The 25,937-nt window shown below is 38.1% G+C and overlaps 1 protein-coding gene across 2 annotated transcripts in view; it reads left to right on the top strand.

Moving 5' to 3' along the window:
• The window catches only part of AFG1L (AFG1 like ATPase), a 68,685-nt gene extending 43,000 nt beyond the window's left edge, over positions 1-25,685 (top strand). Inside the window, exons 9-13 of one of the 2 annotated variants that reach the window (XM_030448777.1) lie at positions 2,975-3,045; positions 3,302-3,402; positions 20,818-20,958; positions 23,809-23,922; positions 24,646-25,685. In XM_030448777.1, the coding sequence (XP_030304637.1) occupies positions 2,975-3,045; positions 3,302-3,402; positions 20,818-20,958; positions 23,809-23,922; positions 24,646-24,780 (562 nt within the window). In that variant the 3' untranslated portion in view covers positions 24,781-25,685. The remainder of the gene's footprint in view (positions 1-2,974; positions 3,046-3,301; positions 3,403-20,817; positions 20,959-23,808; positions 23,923-24,645) is intronic. The other variant, XM_030448778.1, reaches the window with a different exon arrangement.
• Positions 25,686-25,937: the final 252 nt, after the last annotated feature.

Here is a 25,937-nt window from a genome sequence, read left to right as displayed (position 1 = left end):
CTAATTAGATTTTTGGGGAGGTGTGGTATTTGGAGAACTGAAGTGACAGATGGTTAGAAAGTAATGAATATCCTCTTGTAAAAGATTGCACAATTCTCTTATAATAGAAGAACATCCTTATTGTATTTAAGTAATTAAGTATTTATAGAAATCCAATGACAAGAATTCATTTAATGTTGGGTGTTTCCAGTACTTTGGAATGAAAAAAAAACCCATGACACCCCCTATTTGACAGATTGTTTCTGTTTATCATGACATTTCTTCAGCACTTTATTCTCTATTTGCAAATCAATATATTTTAAATTATGTTCACAGTTGTGCTTGTTGTTGCAGCATGTATCTGCCTAATAGAAACATCCTCCCTTTTTAAAATTCTTTGAAACCTTTGCATTGTAGACATTTTTTTATACCGTATTTGCTCTTATAGTGTTATTAAGTAACTTAAAACCTGAACAATAACTTAAAATACAATGTATAGCCGTTGTATCTTTCAAGCCAACATACCATGTAGATTTAAAAATCATGTTTCCATTAAGCGTTGTGCAGTATTTTCATTGGTGTGGCAGGTAACTGGAACAAAATATCTGGATCATTTTATTATAAAGTTAGAAATGGTAGTTTTCTGTCCAGGAGAAGTATCACTTAGTAGAATTGTTAGAAGTAACTTTGTTTTTTTGCTTCTGGAGGGAAATGACAGAATTTTACATACAAAACCAGGTCAAATGCAGGTTCTGTATCTTCAAACAAAATGTGACTTCGTGATCTCAAGCAAAGAAACTCTTGTTCTGTATTCTTGCCGGACTCCACTTTCTTTAAGCTTCGCAGTGTCTGCTTGGAAATACTTTTTTAGTCCCCCCTGTTACCTCAGCATTGCTGATTGTGGCTCCTTTCCTGTGTCTGTGTAGCTGTCTCATACAGCTGTCTTACAATGAGCTCTTCTTATTCTGCCTGTTGCACTGGCTTTGTGTCTGAGAATTGTGGAGAGCACCCAGCATGTTCTTTTCTGGCTGTCCATACACTGAGGAAACGATGAGCACGTATTGGTAATGGGCTGAACAGGGTGCCCATGGCATCAGCTCCCAGAAAAAAAATACTAACAAGCCCCAGGAGTAGCACCCAAAGTTTTTCATGGTATTCTGCTGTAAAGCTTGGGATCACATAAGTGGCAGGGGTTGTGCTAAGTCTCTATCATGGGAAAGGTTTTGGTTTCCTCTGGAATTTACCATGTAAATTGTTAGGAAGCTGTAAGGGAAGCTGTAGATGCCAATGGGAATAAGGGTTGGACTCGATCTCTGAGGTCCCTTCCAACCCAGCCAATTCTATGATTCTAAGGTACTTATTTCATCATCCTGTTTTTTTTTTCCTGAGGGAATCTCATTCAGTCTTGTGTTTAACTTGTTCATTGGAGTTTTCAACCTGCAGAACTAGCATAATATGTGGGGATTTTTTTTTGTTTGGCTTTTTTTTAAAACTAGGCACTGGCCCAGTAGTTTGCTACAGATTTTTGAAATTTATTCAGCAGTCTTGCCCCAAAACCAAAATATTCTTGTCCAATATGTTTATATTCCCCTATTAATGGCTATAGTATCATCATAACTTTTTTTTTTTTTAAATCCTCTTTTTGATGCTTCATAATTTCAGTAGTCTTCTTCATTTAAAATATGCAACTATGGGTTGCTTAAAGCTGGTTCATACTCATGTGAAAGCAATCAATATAACAGAACTACACAAGTTGTGATAAAAGCAGCTTCCTTGATCTCAGTCTCAGGTGTTTGTTCTGAATACAAACATTCTTGGCAGTTAAGTGCAAATATCTATTTTGTAGACTTTATATCAAACTTTTTCATAGTAACAATCACGCACATTTGCATAATCTGGTATATATGCACTCTTTCTTTCTCCTCTTTTCTGTTTTTTTTTTTTCTGGTTTCATCTGCTCCTTTTCATTTGTCATTTTGTAAGAGGCAAGCAGCACATAAATAGCAAGGTTGAGAAAAACTTCCCTTTTTTTTTGAAGTTACAATTTTTTGTAGCCTCCTATTCAGAAAAGGCTTTTTAAAGTGTTTGAAATTACTCTTACAGAACTTTGTGTGGGGTTTTTTTTCCAAATTCTTTGTATTTACAAGTAGACTTTTCACACCAAATGAGATTATACGAACTTTACTGAGGTATTCTATATGCTAGTTCTAGTTTATTGTCTACCATATCATTAATTTGCTATTCTTGGTTTTCAAACTAGTTGAGAAAAAACAAACCACTAGAAATATTTTCTGTCTTCTTTAAGAATGGAACACAGTGGAGTTGCCCATCTAACCCACTCAGTGACACAAATATTCAGTGTTCAGACTAATCTGTAATCCTTGTGGCATCCAGAAGATTAATACAAACTTTCCTTGAACTCTCAGCACAGATACTTTATTTTCACAGTCCGTAGCTGTAGTACTGGGGACAAAGGGGAGAAACAGATAAAATTATTTTGAATTTCATAGTTTAATTTAGCAAATTGTCTCATCAATACAATCAGTTGACTTGATTTCCCTCCCCCCTCCCCCAAAAGCTGCTCCAGTGTTTTATTTCACAAAGTCCCCTCTCAGAAATTTCAAAGGATGCTTCTTTAGGTGCTTGACTGCCTTGCCTTGTCTATTTGCTCTTATTTTGCATGCAAGAGAGAGCCAGAAGCCTTTTTTCTCATTGTGTATACATAGTGTTAATGGATCTGCTCTGCCTGTATTGCCTCATTACTGGAAACAGCTCAAAACACAGAAGTCTTTCAGTGTATGCAAATCAAGCAGAATCATCTACCTGAGAGTTAATATTCTCTACTTTTAAGTGCATTCTAAATCTAATGTTTGTATTTAGAGCAAAACATCCTGTTCTCTTTTTTATGGGCAAAAAGCTAAGCAGGCTCAGGCAGCTGTTTGATGTTGGCTTCAAGTGTTATTAATTTCATATTCTATTATTCTTTTCACTGTAGCACAAGTGAAGCTGATGTGGAGGCTGTCATGGATAAGTTGTTTGATGAGCTGGCTCAGAAACAAAATGATTGTACGTAAGTTAATTTCTCTTGAAAGAGAATACATTTAGAACACAATGCCCAATCTCCACTGACCAATTAATAAGTTCCATTGCTGTATATGGGTTGATGCCACACTCAAGTGGCAGTCATTGTATCAGCATTTTGTCTAATTTATGTGTTGAATCATGTGCTATTATTCATCAAGCTATGCATTTCCTATCTGTAAGAGATGAATTTTATAGTAATTATCCAGAGAAGATTGAGTCTTTGTTCATGTTCCCATAGTAACTAGACCAAGGATTCTAAAAGTGCAAGGCAGAGAGCTGAAGCTGAATAAAGCCTGTGGAACCATTGCAGACTTCACGTTTGAAGAGCTGTGCGACAGAGTGAGTACCCAGTCAAATCTAGATCAGTTGATGCTCAGACTTTTCAGTTTAAAGAAAAAAAAACCAAAAACCCACATGTAAAAACTTACTCTTTTCCCAAGTCATACTAAATTGAAAGGGCCTTCTGTTAACTGGACGGCAAGATTTTTAATTTAGCATGAAAAAAAAAGACTCCCCAAGAGAACAATAATGACTTTTATTTAAATGATGCAGTCAATTAACTCTTAAGTGTATCCCATGTCTTCAAAAATCCTAATACAATATTGTGCCTGGGCTAATATCATTGGGTTAAATCTGGGGTTTAGTTTGATGTGTATGCAAAGGAATAATAATCCTGGTACTACTAGAGTAAGGATGTTGTTGCATGCCATATTTGTGTCTTGGTAGTACAAGGGCTATTTAATACCAAGCCTTATCAAAATTTGCCAGATTTTGATAGATACTTCCAGATTCTCTGCTAAACATGTGGGGTGTCATTCCTGAAAAGCTGTCCTTGTATATGACCTCCAGTGAGTTGGAAGACATCCCCCCAGAAGTTGTGTTGTACTTCTGTGGTTTCTCTGCTGACACCTGAACTTACTGTTAAATGGCCACAACTCTAAACTGGGCTGATAGCACCTTTAATTCAGGATGCTGACCAGTCCTTTAGTTATAACATTGTGCTTTCACTTCCTTGCAGCTACCAGGTTGATAACTATTTGGACAGGAATTTCTCTGGTTATGTTTCAGACAAAACCAGTGAGCCATTTGTGGGGATGGAGCTGTGTCATGGGTAAATTAACTTGATTTTCAGTAAAACTTTTGAGGCTTTGTCTTCACTGTGCCTCTTAATGTATGCTGTCAGCAAAACCTTGTAAAATTCTTTAGTCCAGTAAATGCTTTATCTACTTAAAAGGGATAATAAATTGCTTCTGATGAGAAGTGTTCTGGTAGCTTACGTGGCAGTGGCCACTACTTTGGGTCTGCAGGTTCTGATCATATTAAGTAATTATGTGGGGTTCAGACCATCTTGCTGCAGTGGAGCTTAGGTTCCTGTTTTCTGTTCAGAACAAGGTAAAGAGAATCCTTATCAGACATAAACCATCATTTTAACAGTATCATTGATCACCCAGAAATTGGGAAGTCATGCTGGATCAATTCAGATACCAGTTGTGTTTTGGTAGCCTCTAATGGAATAATCTTACACTTAAAATGAAATGTTTTGAAATGAAACAAATGTTTTTCTTTGACAGCTTCTTTGGTCATCACTTATTTTCTTTGCGTTTACCTCCATTAATTTCACCTATAATTGTTACATACAATTTTTTTTTTGCCAAGATTTTTCTCTTCAGATCACAGACATACCTTCATACATATGACATTAATGTATTGGTAAGGTGGTATCCACTCTATTCACTTCGTAAGTAGAGAAGTATAGTCACAGACTTCAGAATTGTCCACTGAATTGGGATGAATGGCTGGAGTTGCCTCTAATATAATTTTTCTCATGAATGTAAACTCTCATAGGGCTTCATAGCAATAGCAATAAATTCAAATTGCTAAAAGGCAAAACAAAAATTCAGAGTTCAAACCATGAAACCAAGTTACTGTTTTTCATGATATCTTTTAACTCTATGATGGAAAAATTTACACATGCAGTATCCTTTTTTAAGTCAAAATGAGAAGTCATTCCCACTGATGCCACAGAAGAAAAGGAAAAATAAGTAGAAGAGTGCACTCATGGCTTGTAGCCAAGTTCCCTCCCCCTAAAGTAAGGGGGACAGGAAGTAGTATTCATATATATTCAAGTATGGTGGTTAGTAGGGGGCACTGTACATGGAGGGCTAAAGCAGAACACTGTAGAAGACATAGCTGCAAGGTATTTGGTACTGCTTGTGGTACCAGATGACAGATAAGTTGACAGGCATCAGAAGTGCAACTATTAAGAAAAAGGAAATTAGGAGGCTGAGAAGGATGTGATGACAAGAAAGCTCTATAGAAGAAAATAGTGGAGGAGAATGTGTTGCATTTGGCAAGAGTGGATCTGCAGGTTTCTATGTGCAGAACATGGGGACCAAGTCCCATGGGAAGGTAGGTTGAAACCTTGTGGGACAATTCATAAAATAAGGTTGTGAAATCAGTGCTTACAAGTTAACTGGATGGAGTGAGTGTAATCAACAACAAAAAAGAACGAGAAGGACTTTCTGACAAAAAATATAGAAATACATCCTGTGTCAATGTCAAGACAAAATCAAATAAGTATAAAACAGAATGAATGGCAATTAGTTATTAAGTGTGGAAAAATTAGAGATACTAGAGATCATAGGCAAATATGTCTGCTCAGCTAGCTCTAAGACTTGTTGAGTAAAATGGGGGTTTCAGTATGGTTTATATTCTCTGAAAGTTATTGGCTTATTCTTAGATGGTGATGGCTGAATTTTTAATAATGATGTGGGAAAAAGGAAAAGGTTTTGCAAAAAATATTTGTTCTATTTGAAATAGAGTGAAAATTATTTAAAGAACAGTAAAATAGCTTTCATACTGATTGTAGTTGGCATATGTTTAAAAATAGCCTGCAAATGCATTTTGAATTATTTGGAAAACAAGGTTGAGATCTCTGAACAGCTTAATTTTTTGATAAGTTTTGGAGTGCAAGAGAAATTCTAAAGCACTAGAAGAATGCTACTATGTGCCCATATTAAAAAATAAACAAGCAAAATCCACCCAAGCATAATGATTGGTGAAACTGCAGGCTCTCAGTCAGGTTTAGTCCAGAAAGGGTGATTGAGAAGCTGGTTCTGGATTCACACAGCTGCATAGCTGAAGAATGGAAATGAAATGAGCTCCAGTCTCTCTGATTTTGTGGGAAAGGCTGAGTTTTGTAGATGCTATTTGTACTATGAAATAGGCGTTGTGCAGTGTCAAGGAAGTATTTGCTAAATGCATTAAGATAGTTGCCTAGCATAGAAAGAGAATTATTACTGAAGGATTGCTGTTGAGTATAGGATTTCTAATGAGCACAGTTTTATACTAAGCCCAGTACAACAGTGTTTTTCCCTAACAGTTCTGAATGTAGTGTAGATCCTAACACAGATTTGCTGTAACCAGAGTGCACTACTTGTGTATGGGGGAGCAGTGAAAGCAAGGGTGTTGTATGCAATTTATTTCTCAGCAGAACTGAAATTTTAGGGAAGAAGGCAGAAGGGTATGTTTTGTTTTGGCTTTTTTAAGCAAACACAACATTTTACCTCTAGAAATCAGGAATACAAGTCATACATACCTAAAGGAGGAGGAGACTCTTTCCTAGATATAGTGACTTGGAAATAGATTTAAGTGTTTGGACAAGCAGCTCAAAAGGAGTTTCTGGTTCAGTGCTTGAACATTTAGACCTAATTTCTTCTGGGATGGCTACGGTGGAAATAAACAGGGGGACAGAGAGATTAATTTTTAAGACATCTCTGATGGTGTAGTTTTGACACCAGAATCTTAGAAAAGACATTGAAAAGCCTGAAGAGGCTGTTGAAAAAGCCACAGATAATGTGAACTGGAGACTTTGTGCCCTCAGATGACAGCCTTGCAGTTCAATTTGTTCAGCTTATCAAAAAGAGGACTGGAAGATTATTTTATAATGTACAGCCATGCTATTTTACCAGGGAAAGAAAGTATTAATGGTCTCCTAAAGCTAGGAGAATAAGGCATAATGAAGGACAGAGACTACAGAGAGATTCATATTAAGAAAAAAAAACTGAAATGGGGAAGGAAATGGCAAAGCCTCCTGGTACTGTGTTTTGGGTAAAATCTGGATATCAGTAATTTAAGAAGAGGTGTTTTAGTTTGAGCTAAGTAGTAGTTCTTAAGCTGTCTTAGGAAATTGGAGCGTCTCATGATCTCTTTTTGTCTTAAGACTGTGAGGGTGGTGAGACACTGGAACAGGTTGCCCAGCGAGGTTTTCCAGGCATGTAACTTCATTGGATTTGAGCAGGGTTTCACATGATGTATATAAGAAAGGGATTTCCCTCATAACAAGCAACCTTCCAAATTTAACATTCCAGGTCCACAGCATGGAAGCACTCCAACTTCTTACTGGGACAGTGCTAAAGAAATGTCTGACTTGAGGAGCAAGGTCTGTAAATAGCCTCACTCTCAGAAAGACAGTAATTGACTGAAACATTGACAAATAAATATTAATTCATTCACACACACAGGTGCCTCTTCGTGTGAAGTCAGTGTGAAGCAGCCATTCAGAGCCAGAAAGTTTTAAGATGAAAACCAGTTTCATAATGTGTTTTGGTTTGAGGTACAACAGATGCAATTTTCTTTTTAGTAATCTTACTTTTCAATTAAGTGTCTTCTAAGCCTTAAACAGGGGCATAATGGAAGGGGGAAATCAACTCTGTCTAAACTTCTGTATACATCCTTCCCAGCCAGTAAATACAAGAGAGTAACAATTTTGTGCTGTGAGAAAAAGTTGACATTGTTAATATCTTCTGACAGAACAACTCAAAATATCACATAATTTGATTTAGTTAATGCAATCATTTTGGTTAAACTTATTTTCTCTGTTAAATTTGGTCCTTAATTCTAAAGACATTATTTAATTTAAGGTAGAGGGATGAGTGTAATGAAGGGAATCATTTGTTTGGGAAGTTATTTTTTTATTATACTGAATTGTTGCAATATTATCTTAGAAGGTTTTTTTGAGTTTTCTAAAACTTCCGTGTAGCAGTGCTCATGCAGATCTTGATAATAATTGCATCATGAGCAGACAACATTGTGCTCAAAACTTGATGAATTGATTCCTCTGGCTATCAATAACCCTTAATGGTTCCAAAAAAAAGAATTTAGTTTTTCAAAAGCCAGTGTGTGAAACGATGGATGCTTTTATTACATTGAAGAAATAGGTTATGACCCAGATGACTCTGCTTTCGCATCCTTGTGACTCAGTATCTTCTGGTCCAGTCTCAGATAACTGTTACAGTGCAGTCCAGAGGGATAAACATCTAGACCTAAAAACTTTATTTACATTTGTTAGTGTAGGACTAAGGAGATGTGTTTGAAACTTCTCAGACGGTTACTTACTTCGGCAGTAACTTCTGTAATATGATATTTATCTGAAGAGTCTGAAAAGCTTTCTAATTCAGTGACGTTTCCTTTGACATAAAATAAAAATTCTGTTTTAAAGGGAAGCAATAAGACATTTTAGACTTTGGTATCACATGATTTCAAGAAATGGCAGCCAGTGCAGTACAGATGAAAACAGTTGGCACTTGGTGACTTTTTATCATTTGGAACATCTGGTTTACCTGGTGTTTGTTGTGGCTTGAAAGTAGTTCCCTGCCCTCTAGGATGGAGTTCTGTAAATGTGCTTCTCCAGTGGAGTTAGACAGAGGAGCTATTATTGGTTTTCCTCAAAACATTGTTTTGATACCATCTTTGTCAGGCCTGATATAAAATGAACAGATGTAACCAGAGAAGGCTGGGAGAAGAATCAAGCAGCATACCCACATGTGGTTACTGAATTTTAATACTAATGTTATCTTCCCCCATTTGTTGTGGCCTTTAATTTCTTCTTGTCACTTTCTCCATCCACAGGAGGGATACATTTACCAGTGGAGCTAGGCTGTTGCAAAACATAATTGGTTAATTTTTTTTCTTTGACTTAATGTGTGAATGAAAAATTGCCACGATGGTGGGTTCTGAGGAGCTGGTTCTTGACAAGCAAATGCAGTTTATACTTGTCCTTGACAAATTCTAAGGGTTTTGGATGGTATGAACTCCATTTATTTATTAAAAACTTTTTCCCCCTTATTCCTCTTCTCAGCAGTTGTATGTGTATCCCAAGTTCAGCTGAAAATACTTTAAAAAATAAAATGTACATGTGAACTTGATTAAAAAACCTCAATATCCTACACTAGCAGTCAGGCAAATGTAAGTCTTAGTACTTCATCAGAGTGGTTTCATTTCTTTGTATTTACACATAAAGGGAAGTTTTCATTGTGCCTTAGAAAACTTACCCTCTGTTAGTCCTTCTTTTAAATTTTTGTTTAAAAACTGGTAGTTTTGACAGTTTGGCTTGAATCTGGACGTGGTATAAATAATATAAGTGGCAGTGTATCTTGCATGTTATCTTCTGAAGTCCTAAGGGAGTGAGGAGATGCACTCTTCATCTCAGTGTTGCCTTTTTAAGGTCTTCCTCTCACTTGTGCACAGCAACTGCTGCCCTCTGCTGGGAATGCTGACACTGTGATAAACTCACACATTTTTAGCCTTTTCCTTACAAAGGCTGGATAACTTTTCTTTCCTGGATCCTGTAGTATTTTCATTAGCTAATTAACTATATCCTTTGATCCGATTGCCAAGTACCAATGATCATAGTGTCCTAACAAGATAAGAATGTTTATCTATAACACTGATTTTGTGGATGGGTGAAGAATAAACGTTCATGTTAAATGCAATATATATATATATATATATATATGAAACAGAAATAGAAGTCTATGAACAGCAAATCACTGAGAAAGTATATCAGCAAAGCATTACCATATACATGTACTATGTTCATATTCACCCCTGACAACTGCTTCTGGCCATTATTAGAGGATATGAGGCTAGATGAATCTGTGGCATTTATTATTAAAGTAATTTAAAATAAGTTCATGGTACCAGTTTGAGCTGGGAAAACAGCAAGGGAATTTGGGTTACTAAGCATTAGCAAGCATACTACAGCAAAAAAAAGTTAAGAAAATAAATTTAGTAGCTGTTGTAAAAGGTTATCTTACTGTGATATTTATCTTCTAGGGGTTGTTTAGCATTTCTGTAATAGTCAAAATACAGTATTTGTGTGTATTAACACAACAAAGAAGTGGCAAACAGGTTCCATTAGGTTATTGTTCTGTTGCAATAGGTAAATTCTACAGACCAGGGGAAAGATGTGTTTCCTAACTTGAATAGCTTATACATCAAAGAGATGTAATTAATTTTTTTTCCTTTTTTCCCTGGTGTTTTTTTGTTTGTTTTTTTTTTTTAAGGAAAATTTTAAAAATCATCATTTTCAAAGGCAACAAATGGTTTAGGAATACAATAGGAATGCAATTGAATGTCTCCCCTACATGATGACACAGCTCAGCTGCATTTGCCATTGAATGATTCTGAATCATTTTGAGGGAATCACCTTAATTAAAAACTGCTAAATGTATCTTCTGTGTAACTTGATATTATCTTCAGGATTGTAGCATTTTTAGGGGTAGTTGTAAATAAACATACCATGGAGAGAGGTTCATAATACAGCACTATTTTCAGTAACTTTTAAAATCATAGTTTTCCTTAGGTTTATTTTGATCTTAGTTTTATTCCCAGTAGCAGATTAGTTTTTGCAATTTAAGCTTGGGACTGAGAGTCTGTCTTTCATTAGCTACATTTGCTTTAAGAATTTAATCAGTTTCTACACCTCCCAGAAAAGTTGCCTTACCTAACTCATTAATGTATTTTATAAAATACTCTTAAGAAACTTAATGAAGGTGGAAATATTGTAATGCAGCAATATTGGAAACCAAACTGCCTTTCTGTCTTACACTGTTTTGTATATATATTCAACAGCCACCTGCCTGAAAGCTGCATAAACCTTGAGGCTTTAGATCCTATACATTTTACACCAGTGAATACACAAAGACAAGATTTTTTTAAAGCTGATTATAGTTCTAAGGGTTTGCCTTTTTAATTCAATTTTTTGTTTTTTAAATGCCTGAATATACTTTTTTCAAATAACTTTGTTGGACTGTGATTTTGAAATCTTAATAGTAAGTGCTAATATTAAAATAGACCTATAAAGAGTAACCTGTAAACCTAATTCCCATGTTTTCTAGGTTCTTTTGAAAACTTAAAAAAAAATAAAAATCGAAAGATCACTTAAATTGTCATCTAGTAGCTTATGTAAGGAGATTTTACATGTAATTTTGTGTATACCCTTCTTTCTTACCTTTCTTACGGCCCTTTGTGCTCTTGTGTTTTACTGCTTATGCCTGTTGAAATTGTAGGCTTATTATTGTAGGCTTATTTGCTTCTTGTACAAAGCAAAAGAATACTTTTCTTTTTTCTTTTTTTCTTTTTTCTTCTTTTTTTTCTTTTTCTTTTCTTTCTTCTTTTTCTTTTTTCTTTTTTTTTTCTTTGCTTTTCTTTTTTCTTTTTTCTTTTTCTTTTTTCTTCTTTTTCTTTTCTCCTTTTTTTTCTTTTTCTTTATCTTTTTTTTCTTTTTTCTTTTTTTTTCCTTGTTTTCTTGTTTTCTTTTTCTTTTTTTCTTTTTCTTTTCCCTTTTTTTCTTTTTCTTTTTCCCTTTTTCTTTTTCTTTTTCCCTTTTTTCTTTCTTCTTTCTTTTTTCTTGTTTTCTCTTTTTTCACTTTTTTCTTTTTCTTTTTTTCCTTTTTTCCTTTTTTCTTTTTCTTTCTTTCTTGTTTTCTTTTTTTCTCTTTTTTATCTTTTTTCTCTTTTTCCTTTTTTTCTTTTTTTTTTTTTCTTTTTTTCTTTTTTTTAAGGCTGAACTATTTTTGGAGAACTTTTTGTTGACAAATGCTGTACTTTAGAGCTGGAACTGGCAATTGGGCAGTGAGTGCTTTGGGAGCAGATGGATGCCTTGTGTTGTTCCTCCACTCTAAGGCAGCTTTGAAAGGCTGATAAGTCTTTGAGACATCTCACTTCTTATAGTTTCAGAATGGATTTCTGCTGCTATGTAGTAGACAAGCTCTTCTGAGGCAGGAGTGATTGTGCTGAATGATGAATAATAAACACAGGAGCGTGCTGTAGTGAGACCAACATTTTATCTCGGGACGAAATGGGCAAATTAACCCAAGCAGAGCAAGTGCAGAAAAGAGAGACTGGAGAGAGTTTGGGAGAGACTAGGCTAGAATGACACGGGTGTCAACACAAACTAAATAAAACAAAAAATAAAAAAAGAGATGAAACTCATTTACATCAGTCACCCCAAATGAAGACCAAGAATGGATAAGCACTGCTTTGATTTGTAGATAGCAGTGTTGTACACAAATATAAAATTGTTTATGAGTAAAATAAAAAGCCCTGGAAGTTCCAAGCATCTTCTTAATCATTCTTTCCAAGATTCTGAGTTGAGGTAATCTGAGGTAGCACAGGGCTGTACTTGATCCAGAATATATCTTCTACCCCAGGGTTTATAGACCTCAGATTCCTGCTATACTGATCGATCATGTGGGTGTCAAAGCTGGAAAACAATTTACACAAAGGATGTGCAGGAGGTATAAGATAAGGTGCTATCAACACCAAAATGCAGTTAGGTTAATTCCAGAATAACTGTTGATTGTGTTATCTGAGATTGTGCCCTCCCTCCCCCCTTCCAGGTAGACTCTACATTAATAACTGTAGTGAAATGAGGCAGCCAAGTGCCACTAATTACCAGGCAGTGGGCATGAGCTTGTGTTAAGCCCACCTGTGCCTGATTAGGGTGGGCCCCAACTGCGCATGAGCAGGAGCAGGGGGCCAATAAAAGGTAAGCACAGGTGGGCTTGACACAAGCTCATGCTCACTCCCTGGCAATTAGTGGCACCTGGTTGCCTCATTTCACTACAAATAACCATTGCTCTTTGATACTGTAATTACCTGATCACCTGCAGCTGAATGATTCCTTGTATAATTGACTTCTGTCATGGTCTGCACCAGAGTTAATGTGCGACACTACTCTTTTTTAGAAAACAAAAAAAACCCAAGAAAACCACCCACAAACAACAAAAAAGCTTGCCTTATCACTGTTGGCAACTGTAATCAACTTTGAGGTCCTTAACATGGCATCGAGCTCTCATATGCTTTCAACTTTAATTTCTCACTCTGGCGTTTATAAATGGAGAGTGTAATTTTCTTGTGTCACAGCTGTAGTTTTGGAGATAAATTCATTACTGCAGGTGAAGTACCTAGCTGTTGTGGTAAGAGAAGTCAAAGAGGAAATGTTTAATTCTTCTTCCAAACAAGCATTTGAAAATCCAATGAAAAATTGAAATCTTGTGACATACCAGACGTGAGGACAAAACACTTATTGCTGAGTGTGCATTGTTTGGGAATCACTGTTCTGGGAAGTCAAGGGTCCTGGGAGACCCAGAAGCATCAGTTACTGAAGTCAAGACTGTAGTATATGTCCAAGACCCGGGGGATGCACAGACAGCTGCTGTCTTAACTGTGTCTGACTTTTCAGCTTTAATAATTTTTTTGAAATGGAGCTTTCATTGCTGTGACTACTGCAGGAAACATCACTGGGATGTTTATTTTTGGTGTCTTCCCTCTTAGTAACTTAAATAAAGACTATTTTAAAAGAAAAAATAACTAATTAGTGAATATTTTAACAAACAGGTTGTTCAAACAAGTTAAAATAATGGTTTTAAAGTTGCAGGCCAACTCGTAGTACTTTAGTTAGGAAACTCTAAAACACAACTGCATATTATTTTAATCTTTAATCAATATGCCCCCTGATGTGATCTTCAATTACACAGTGACATGCCACTTTTTTTTCTGTCACCAGAAACCTTCAGTAAAAATTGATAAGAAATTGCCTTCTTAATTAAATTCTCCGTTTAGTAATGCTTCGAATGAACTTCTCATCTTTGCCTTAAAAAGCTTTCCAGTAGATTTGCACTGCCCTCAATTTCTTTAACTTTTTAACTCAAGTTATCTGTGCCCTAAATATCTTATGTTTTTATTTAAACTTCAGCATGCAGCTGCATCACAGACCATGCCTCAGGTTTTTCTGTTCCTTTCTTGAATTATGATCTGGAAATATTACCTCAGTGCTCTCTCTTAGCTAGAGTGTGATTCCTTTGGAAACAACAGAAAGAGCTTTATAATTTTTTGTTATTGCTTACTGTCTGAGCTGTAAATATTATCTACTCTTAAACTGTATTTTGATTTTAGGAAATTTTGGAGCGCTGTGTCTGCACTAAATTGTAGTTTTTGTGAATCACAGTTCTTCAGGATATTATTGGAACTGGCCCTGGAATATCATTCAGTATCAACAAAATATAAATGAAATGTCTTTTTCTAAGATATGTAAAGCGTTCTGTATTCTTCAGACAATCTCCAACAGATGAGCTACTTTGTCATTGATGAGTCAACAAAGAAGAAGGCTGCTTTATACTTTAATTAAATGGAATATATAATAGAAACAGGAGATGACTAAGTCTTGAAACAGTCCACAGAGTGCTCCAGATAATAAACACCCTACTTGAACTGAGATGATGATAGCTGAAAATGCATTAAGTAGACAGAGAAACAAAAACAAATGAAGGTGAGAACTCAGTCAAGCAGGCTAAAGTGGAGTAAACACTTTGTCAGTGGTGTGGCCCATGTCAGTGCTAATGCGTTTTACATTAGGACGATGCCTATAAAACACTGACTCCTGGCATCAGAGTTAATGACAAAAACCTACAGCAGTTTCATCTTGTATACCCACATGAGAACAGTAATATTGGAAGAAAGATTCTGATCTGTTAATGCTTTTTGCTATATATATGTACACACACACACATATATATATTGCAGCATGTGATAGAGCTGGTAACAAATGGTAAATGACGATTGTTTCACAGAGGTGTTATTATGTGGAAGTTGAGTTTTGGTAATTGATGAGACAGAAAAAGATCAGAGAGTACCAGAAACAGACACTAAATCAAGTTGTTATTTTTAGAATAGTTGTTCAGAGTAGCAGATTAATCAGGCTAAACTTTTAATAAGAGGATTACATATATATGTGTCAATATTAGGAGGATTTGGAGCTTCATTAGCAACGACAGAGGAAGTAATACCTTCATGTGTGCTGCTGACCAAAACGAATACTTTCTGTGACTAGTTGAAGTTCCTAAAATGATTTTCAGCCCTGGAGGATTACATAGGGTACAGTAGTGAGTATCTAAGATCATTTGCCACTAAACTTGTCATCTTGTCCCAAGCCTATATTGTTGGCAGGCAGGACTAAGCCAGTACTTGCTGCAGAGTGATAGAAAAGGGCTTGTAGGCAGTACTACCAGGGTGAGGGAGGTGGTGGTGGTGGTGGCTCCTCAGTAGAGTTTCTGTATACAGACTGTATAGATAGGATCTCTAGCAGTGGTGTAATCTGGGTTTGAGCCCATTTTCTCTTGCTTTCTTTTGTGTGTGGCACAGAGTTGGTGGGTGGGTGCTTGAGCCAGTCTCGTGCCAGTCTTGCAAGGGCAACAGAGCAGTGCCAATGTGATGTGAGAAGCCAGGGTGCCCCTGCATCAGGCTCTCTGGCATTAGGAGCATTTTGAATGTAGCTGGGGTGTTGGAAAAGCTTTGAGACACTTGCAGGCAGCATGGAAATTGGGCCAGTACCTAAAGGTAGAGGAATACGAACAGGGCTTTAAACTGTCTCCAGAGCATTTACAAATTTGCTGGTTGTTCCTTCTTTTTACAGTAAGTAGAGAAAGGCAGAAGGAAATTAAAGGATTTGTCCAACATGAGACTAAGTCATGTTGAGAACAAGGATTTTCATCTCCAGTGTTGTATCTTTCTGAACTGTAAAACAAGAGGAGTTGAGAACTTTTCCATGTTAAAACCAGCTGAGCCATATATAACAGCACGCTGGCTCACTTGGACTTTCAGTTGTGTTTCACCAGACTGGAGTCTTGGCAGGGAGTTACAAATTTACTCTGTTAAAATATTGATTGCTGCTACGCTCAGATCTTTTCTGGTCATAAGATTTTGGTGTCTCCAAAGGTATGTTTCTGCCAGCATTTATAGAATATTATCACTTAGTGCTGGGATAGGTGTTTAAGAAATTCTTGTTAAACAGATCAAAATGATCTGCCTTTCTACATCCTTAATTAGAGAAATTTTTCAATCACCTGCTCTTTGCATCGCTGAAGTAGTTTGAATTCTTGTTTGGCTGTGATGGAGACGCATATCGTAAGCCTCTATGAAGTGGGGTTTTATGTCTATATAAAAAAGCAAAAGAAGTATTTCATCATTAGCCTAATTTTTGTCCTCCCTCTGGCTCCTTGGAGTTTTCATTTTCATGTCTGGAAGTTCTGAGATGTATAGTTGAGCAGTTGCATGCTTCAGTTGCAGATTTTGCAGAAGTTTGAATTCTATTTATTTATTTTAGGAACCAGCTTTTAGTACTTGACACTTTGTGTTTAAAATGTGTATATATATGTTTTGGATGAGAAAGTGTATCATATGGGGGCAAGACAGGGTATTTCGTTAGGGTTTGGGCTCTGGCAGAAGAGTGCTTGGGCTCTTTGTATGATAAAAGAATGAACCTGAACAGTAGTGATGTCTTTTAGTTTCTTGCCTAAAGAGACACATGATAAATCATTACCTTTCTCATGTGCAATGATATCACTGCTGTTGTCCGTTTCAGGTACTCAACACAGAGGTGTACTTAATCTTCTCTGTACTTAACAGTATTTCAGTTCTAAGTATGGAATAAATATTAGAGTCTCAGAGTCATAGAATGGTTTGGATGGGAAGAGACCTTTAAGATCATCCAGTTCCAACCCTCCTGCCATGGGCAGTGGCACTTCCCACTAGATCAGGCTGCTCAAAGCCCCATCCAGCCTGGCCTTGAACACTTCCAGGGAGGGGGCAGCGCCAGCAACTCTGGGCAACCTGTGCCAGTGTCTACCACCCTCACAGGAAAGAATTTTATCCTAATGTCTAACCTAAATCTCTACTCTATAAGTTTTAAACAATTTCCCCTTGTCCTCTCACTACACACCACTGCAAAAATCCCTACCCCAGCTTTCTTGTAGTCCCCTTCAGATATTGGGAGGTTGCTCTAAGGTCACCTCAGAGCCTTCTCTTCTCCAGGCTGAACAATCCCAACTTTCTCAGCCTGTCCTCACAGGGGAGGTGCTCCATCCCTCTGATCATTTTAGTGTCTCTCCTCTGGACACACCCAAGGAGCTCTATGTCCTTCTTATGTTGGGGATTCCGAAGTTGGACACGGTACTCCCTTGAGGGGTCTCACAAGAGCAGAGTAGAGGGATGAATCACTTCCCTCAACCAGCTGTCTGTGCTTCTTTGGATGCACCCCAGGACACAGTTGACTTTCTGGGCTGCAGGTGCACATTGACAGTTCATGTTAAGCTTCTGGCCCACCATCACCCCCAAGTATTTTTCCTCAGGCCTGTCCTCAATCTGTTCTCCTCCCAGCCTGTGTTTGTGCATGGGATTACCTCAACCTAAGTGCAGAACCTTACGCTTGGCCTTACTGAACTTCATGGAATTTGCACAAGCCCACTTCTCAAGCCTGTCAAGGTTCCTCTGGATGGAATCCCTTCCCTCCAGTGTGTTGACTTCCCCACACAGTTTGGTGTCATCAGCAAACTTGCTGAAGGTGCATTTGATTCTACTGTCTGTGTCACTGACAAAGATGTTAAACAGCACTGGTGTGAGTACTGACCCTTGAGGATTACCACTTGTCACACATCTCCATTTGGACACTGAGCCACTGATCACAACTCTCTGGGTGCAACCATCCAGGCAGTTCCTTATCCAGTGAGGGGTACATCCATCAGATCCATATCATTCCTGTTTAGAGCTCAGGATGTCACACAGGACAGTGTGGAATGCTTTGCACAGGTCCATGCAGATGACATCTGATGCTCTGCCTTTGTCCACTGAGGCATTACATGACCCCATCATAAAAGGCCACCAAATCAGCCAGGCAGGACTTGCCCTTAGTGAAGCCATGTTGGCTGTCACCAATCACCCCTTTGCTATCTGCTTGTCTTAGCAGAGCCTTCAGGATGATATGCTCCATGATCTTGCCAGACACAGAGGTGACACACACTGGCCTATGGTTCTCTGGGTTGTCTTTTTTTTTCTTTTTTTAAACTGGGGGTTATGTTTCCCCTTTTCCAGTCATCAGGAACTTCACCAGACTGCCATGACTTTTCCAATGTGATGAACAGTGGCCATGGTAATTACCATTACCTAAAGCTTGCTGAAGAAATATCCAGCAGCGTCGTAGTATGTGTTGCCTTTAGTGCTTCCATTGTTTTCTTTTGCACTTGATAAGACTTGTCCAGCTGGCTGTTACTTGTGTCTGATGGTGAGGCATGCAGAGTTCCTTTCACTTTCTTTAATCTTTTCATCTTTTATTACATCAAAACATTTCAAGTTCAGCTACTCTTTGTCCAGATGAGATTGTTTTTCAGAGAGGATGCATAAAGCTGTTGCTGGTGGCCATCACGATGATTAGTTTCTTGGTTTCTGAAGTCTGTAATAGTGGCTGTAAAGGAGGGAGAAAATAAACAATATATATGACTTTGAGGAGAGGATATACTGCTCTTAAACACTGCTAAAAACACTTGAAAGTTTTGTGTAGTAATTCTTTTCCATAACTGCCACAGAGAAGTTGTGTGGTTGTGAAAGGGAAAGCAGGACGATTCATCAGACTGCAAATGGAGGAACTGGCTTAGAGTCAGAGACTTAAATACCTGCCTGGAGGTTTAGCTGGTAAAAAGCTCTAGCTTATTTCCAGTAATTTTCAGAAGAGCTTTTGGAATACCATCAGGGCATATCATCTGTATTCTTGTATAGACTATTTCTATGGGTTTTTCATTCTTGCATCTACATAAAACTGAAAGTCGTGGTCATGAAAAGCCATTAATAATTGCTCAAAACAATTTCTTGCAGAAGGGTTCTGGTTAAGCAGTTACACTTAGAGTACAGCAAATTTGTCCAGCTATTTCAGTTAGAGAAAATATTTTTTATTTCCTGTTTTTAAGATTTTAGCAATATTGCAGTGCTTTATGACCATGCTATACTGTTGGTGCAGCACATTTCATTAGCTGGGAAGGGAGTTGACATTATGCAAAATGCTGCTGAACTTGCTCTGTGAAGTGCTTGCATCCAAGATGCTGAAGTACTCATATAAGTAGAGCTGATGGGACAAGTTTCAGGGGTATGAGGTTTTTCTCCTAGATATGATGACTTAACAGCTCAAGATAAAGTACTGCCTCCGGTACTGATTGGGTAGATCTGCAGAAAAAATGACCTTCCATGTGATGAAAAAGTAATTTTAAATTACTATATTTGAATGACTACTTGAATTGCCAGGAAGCTGAACATGAGCCAGCAGTGTGCCCAGGTAGCCAAGAAGGCCAATGGCATCCTGGCCTGGATCAGGAACAGCGTGGCCAACAGGTCCAGGGAAGGGATTCTGCCCCTGTACTCAGCTCTGGTGAGGCCACACCTCGAGTCCTGTGTCCAGTTCTGGGCCCCCCAGTTTAGGAAGGAGATTGAGGTGCTGGAGCGGGTCCAGAGAAGAGCAAGGAGGCTGTGAAGGGATCCAGCACAAGTCCTGTGAGGAAGGGCTAAGGGAGCTGGGGGTGTTCAGGCTGGAGAAGAGGCGGCTCAGGGGAGACCTCATCACTCTCTACAACTCCCTGAAAGGAGGGTGTAGCCAGGGGGATGTTGGGCTCTTTTGCCAGACGACTTTCAACAAGACAAGAGGACATGGTCTTAAGTTGTGCCAGGGGAGGTTTAGGTTGGACATTAGAAAGAATTTCTTTACGGAGAGAGTGATCAGGCATTGGAATGGGCTGCCCAGGGAAGTGGTGGATTCTCCATCTCTGGAGATATTTAAAAAGAGACTGGATGTGGCACTCAGTGCCATGGTCTGGTAACTGCAGCAGTAGTGGATCAAGGGTTGGACTTGATGATCTCTGAGGTCCCTTCCAACCCAGCCAATTCTATGATTCTATGAATGAGCTACTACAATTTGTGCATATCTTCTATTGATGGTTTAGATAGACAAATAGCAACAAATAAGTTCTTTATACAGATTTTAATTTCATCATTGCAGGTGAAACCATGAACAAAGGAAATGTTACAGAATTGTATTTTTGTCTGTTTCCTGTTGCTTTCAGTATTTAGAACGGAAGATTTTGATTCAGATTTTTGTTTATAGGGTTAGTCCTGGGTGAATTAAATGCAGGTCTACTTATGATTTAGTAACTAACCTATGCATTTGCATTTGAAAATCTTGCTGCTGGAAAGCATCCTGGTAGCTGTTCGAATTATTTTTGCTCTATGTTGACTTCATAGCTTAACCATGTTTTTTCTTTTCTCCTATGGATTCTGGTTTATAGTGATAATTTTGTTTGTGGTTTTCAGAGAGGTCATAACATTGTCAGGATGCAGAAGAGCCACATTTTTAACTATTTATTTAACTAACACTGTGCAGGTAAAGCCAGCAGTGTTAATGAGCACTGCTGTGCTCATATGAGCACATATGTATCTATGTGAATAAGGGCAAATTAGCATTCATGTAATAAGATACGAAGCAAGAAAAATAAGAATATGATCAGAACATCACATGCTCACTTCTGTAATTGTAGTATTTCAAGATACAGTGTTTATTTATCATTCTGTCATGGTTTTTTAATTGTTTTGTTTCAGCCTCTTGGGGCCAGTGACTACTTGGAAGTATCAAAGCATTTTGATACAGTCTTTGTTCGTGACATACCACTTCTTACAATGGCAAAAAGGACACAAGCTCGTCGTTTCATTACTCTTATTGACACCTTTTATGAGCATAAGGTGAGAACCAAGCCTTTCCTTTATGTACAGGAATAATATTGGGAGCCCTAAAACCTGACTCTTACAATTGGTTTAAAGTAAAGCTTTCTGTATTAATAACTTGGAATAATAAGCAGAATGAACTAGCACTGTAAGGAAACAGCATTCAAGCTTTGCAAAAAAGGCCCCATTGCACTAAAGGAAAATAAGCAGATATTTTTATTTTGTTTTTAATTTCTGAAACATAGCCATAAATCTAAGCCTGAGCTTATCTGGCTGTCTTGAATAGAGATATTACTCTATTCCTAACCAAGGAAACCCACAGAACCCATGCTGTCATTTTAATAATGAAAGATTGCATTGCCAGCTATGCTGGAGTAAATTGAAATTTTGTAAATTTTAAATCTGTATGGGCAGTCAGTTGGGAATTGGTGCATTCCTGAACAGAGTACTGAGAAGTTATAGTATAGTCACAGTATGAAGTTGAAAGAAAGAAGTCATTGTAGGCTTTGCATTAGGTTGCAGAATGGCTAATGGAATAGTAATGATAAATGCTGGATTCATGGAGGTTTCAATCATGGAAGCAAAATGCTAAACACTGCTAAAAACACTGCTAAAACAAAAGTTCATCTTAAAGATTATTTTTTAAAAGCAGTACAAGATACAAAACCCTTTCCTATATGTAATGGTGTATGCATACACTTAGATTTATGCAATCAGGAAATATCAATTGAGGTTTTTTTAAAGAATGTCCTGGATGATCAGAAAAGCTCTGATTCAGTAAGGTATTGAACTAAGCATATGTGTTGTCTTATTTAAGTCAGACATATTTTTGTGCTTTGGAATGGGACAGTATAAGAGAATATGCTAATATTTATAAACTAATAACAGTGTGTTAGAAATGGGGGGTGGAAGTGACCTGCTCTATGTGCTGTCATTAAGAATTACAAACAAAAAGCCACTTTCTATTACTTTTCCCATAGGAAAAACACAAGTGCTACATGTAGCAAGACAAGTAGCTGTTTGGAAAAACTACCTGAGAGAGCATATTGGTGGAGACTTGCCCACAGTGGAAACATTTTGCTTGTGAGCTCTGAACAGGCATCTCCTCCTATGATAATATTTCTGACTTCATCACAGACCCCCAGAAATTCTGTATCTCATAGAATCATTAAGGTTGGGAAAAAACCCTCTAAGATCAAGTCCAACCATCGGCCAAACACCACCATACCAACTATACCATGTCCTGAAGTCTCCCTGTACATTCTGTCTCCTCCCAGCAGACATGAAAACAGCATAATCATTGTTACTAGCAAATGATGTGCACTTGAGTAGCACAAGTGAAAGCGAGAGTGCTCAACTCAGCCTTTTGGGAAATTTGGAATTTAAAGAGTCCTTAGGTGGAGATACATGTGCAGTACACCTGCCTACTGAGAGGAATCTATCCATGCGAGGAAAGAAAGCGTTGCTAACTAATAAAGAAATGGAGCACCCTATGCTGGGTTAGGAACTGGCTGGAGGGCCGGGCCCAGAGAGTGGTGCTGAACGGGGCTGCATCCAGTTGGCAGCCGGTCACTAGTGGTGTCCCCCAGGGATCAGTGTCGGGCCCAGTTCTGTTCAATATCTTTATTGATGATTTAGATGAGGGGATTGAGTCCATCATCAGCAAATTCGCAGATGACGCTAAGATGGGGGGGAGTGTGGATCAGCTGGAAGGCAGGAGGGCTCTGCAGAGGGACCTGGACAGACTGGAGAGTTGGGCTGATTCCAATGGGATGAGGTTCAACATGGCCAAGTGCCGGGTCCTGCACTTTGGCCACAACAACCCCATGGGGAGCTCCAGGATGGGCACAGAGTGGCTGAGAGCAGCCAGACAGAGAGGGATCTGGGAGTCTGGATTGACAGGAAGCTGAACATGAGCCAGCAGTGTGCCCAGGTGGCCAAGAAGGCCAATGGCATCCTGGCCTGTATCAGGAACAGCGTGGCCAGCAGGTCCAAGGAAGGGATTCTGCCCCTGTACTCAGTGCTGGTGAGGCCACACCTCAAGTCCTGTGTCCAGTTCTGGGCCCCTCAGTTCAGGAAGGAGACTGAGGTGCTGGAGCAGGTCCAAAGGAGGGCAACCAGGCTGGTGAAGGGACTCGAGCACAGATCCTGTGAGGAGAGGCTGAGGGAGCTGGGGGTGTTCAGGCTGGAGAAGAGGAGGCTCAGGGGAGACCTCATCACTCTCTACAACTACCTGAAAGGAGGGTGTAGCCAGGTGAGGGTTGGTCTCTTTTGCCAGACGACTTTCAACAAGACAAGAGGGCACGGTCTTAAGTTGTGCCAGAGGAAGCTTAGGTTGGATATTAGAAAGAATTTCTTTATGGAGTGATCAGACATTGGAATGGGCTGCCCAGGGAAGTAGTGGATTCTCCATCCCTGGAGATATTTAAAAAGAGACTGGATGTGACACTCAGTGCCATGGTCTGGTAACTGCAGCAGTAGTGGATCAAGGGTTGGACTTGATGATCTCAGAGGTTCCTTCCAACCCAGCCAATTCTATGATTCTATGATTTGTAGCTGTTCTTTTAGAAAGTAAACTTGTTTGTGAACTTATTGGCTGTAGAGCAGATATTCTGAGTATTTAACAGAGCTGTTATGCTGTTCTCTGAGTAAAAGTTACAGGAGTTATTGAGAAAAAAATCCTGTAAGGCAATATTCCAAATGACTGAGTCAGGTAAATCTGTAACAGCAGTGCTAATAAGGGAAAGGGAAAATACCTGGAAAAAAAACAAAGTTGTAATTTGAAGTTTGATTTTCATAAAACCTGTATTTTATCCCTTTTCTGTAAAGCCCAAGTGCTGATACTGTTGGATGTTTTCCTTCTCTCAGGTGCGCATCATTTGTTCTGCAGCCAGTCCCCTCCAAAGCTTGTTCCTGGTGGAACGTGACAGTGGTGAGCTACAGGACAACAGGGTGTTGATGGATGATCTGGACTTGAGCCAGGTACATGATATTAACATCATCTCCCTTTTGTAACAAAATTGGTTTTAGTCTCACAATTACAGCAGCATTTGAAGAAGAGGAATCAAGTAAACATTTAACTAGTGATTTGCTGCTTTTTTTTTCTGCAGTATATCTGTCACTCTTGTAATTGCATGTTATGCTGTTTATTCATAGCCAAAGAAAATGTCAAAATATATTTTGAGTAAGCTTTAGGGTCATTTTGATTGTTAATCATTATATCTGCTCAGTCACATATAAAAATACTTATTTAAGCTCCTACCTTTAAAATACAGAATTAAAAGATGGTCTGCTCTATCTCTTGTAGACTATACAGGGCTGTCTCAAATCCTCACAGTCAGTATTATTTTGCATGTTGCTTATTCTGTTTTTCCTTTTCCCTCTGACTTAGCTGTTGCTAATGAATTTTTAAATTATTTGTCTAAATCAGCATACAGTAGTCAACAGAGAAGTGGAAGTAGGTAATGTGTCACCATGTTGTTTAAAATCCAAATTATTACTTTGCTGTGTTCCTTCAGAGGATTACCTAGATGAAATAGGCTTTTCTTTCATCTCTGGAGGTTAATTCTATTTTTCCTTGCCATGCTGCTGTCTTGTATTGTCCAAGCCTGTCAAGCTTCCAGGCTTGGGTGTTAGATAGGATGTTGCTTCAGTTCAGTTATGTCTCTCACACTTTTGTGGTGCTGTTTTTGTGTGTTAATGTAGGATTCTGCCGAAGGACTCTCCATGTTTACAGGAGAAGAGGAAATCTTTGCCTTTCAGCGTACTGTCTCACGGCTCACAGAAATGCAAACTGAACAGTACTGGCAAGATGGGGATAGAAGCAAAAAAACTGATTAAAAGTAGTTAAAACTTGAATAAAATAGCCAAGAAATAAAACAATGAATTGGAAAGTTTTTAGCACAGCTGAAGCAATTGCACTTTATCAGATGGATATATGTTTTCTTTTCATATGCTTTCTTTCATTGGTTGTTTTTTGTGCTTAAGACATGAGGACTCGGTTATTTTTCTGTATATTCTGTAAAGCCTAACTTTGATGCTAAGGAAGTTTAACAGGATTAGAACTTTTCTGGAGAATTGGTCTAGAGACGAAGTTAATGGCCCATGCAGAGTTCAGCAGCAGATTTATAGTGTCACATGAGGAGGGCACTTTGTGGTTCATGCACTGCTTCCTTCACATACCAGGCAGTTTGCACAACAGGAAAATCAAAATGCTTGCTCTGTGAAACTCCTGATGTTGTAAAGGTTCTTGCTAGAATCCTGAAACTCTTTTGTTGTGTACTCTGGCCTTTTTTTTTTTCTTTTTTCTTTTTTCTTTTTTTTTTTTCTGTGTGCAGCCATCTGCTGATTTTCAGGCTCTAAGATTTTATTGTACTCAGATTGTTGCTCAGTCTGGTTCATTGAAAACTTGTGGTTTGAACTGAGAATCTTGAGGAGGAGCTTGTAAAGATCTAAGTAACCATGGTTGGGAAAAGAAACTATGATAGAACAGGGTACACTGTAACATGTAAGTGCAAGTTAATACTCTTCATAAATTTTGCTGCATATTTATGAAAAACCCAATCAGAATACATTGCTTACACTTAAGAATATCCAAATAATTGATGTGTATTTTCAGAGATTTTTATAAATTTTCTCAACAGATGGACTACTGAGAATCATGCATGTGTGTCTCTATAAACAGACACGTATACTTAATTTATATGTGTATATAAATACAGATAAAACTAATATATATAATTTAAGGGTGTGTGGTTCTATATTTATATGTGGCAGTCTGTACTCATCAGCCTGGGCCAGTGCTCATAACTGTACTGGAGCTTCAGCCTTGACTGTTTTTCTGGTAGCATTCAGGTGCCTCCTGCCTTGTCTTAACCAGAATGTGTTATGGGGAAATGGGAGGTGCTGGTAGATATCCTAAAAGCATTTTGCATCTGGGTGTTTATTTGCATTATTTAAAAAACCTGTTTATATATTTAGCCTGCATGTCCTTTTTC

Source organism: Calypte anna, chromosome 3, assembly GCF_003957555.1.
Source record: "Calypte anna isolate BGI_N300 chromosome 3, bCalAnn1_v1.p, whole genome shotgun sequence".
Classification (NCBI taxonomy): domain Eukaryota; kingdom Metazoa; phylum Chordata; class Aves; order Apodiformes; family Trochilidae; genus Calypte; species Calypte anna.
This window is presented reverse-complemented; position numbering and strand designations above follow the sequence as displayed.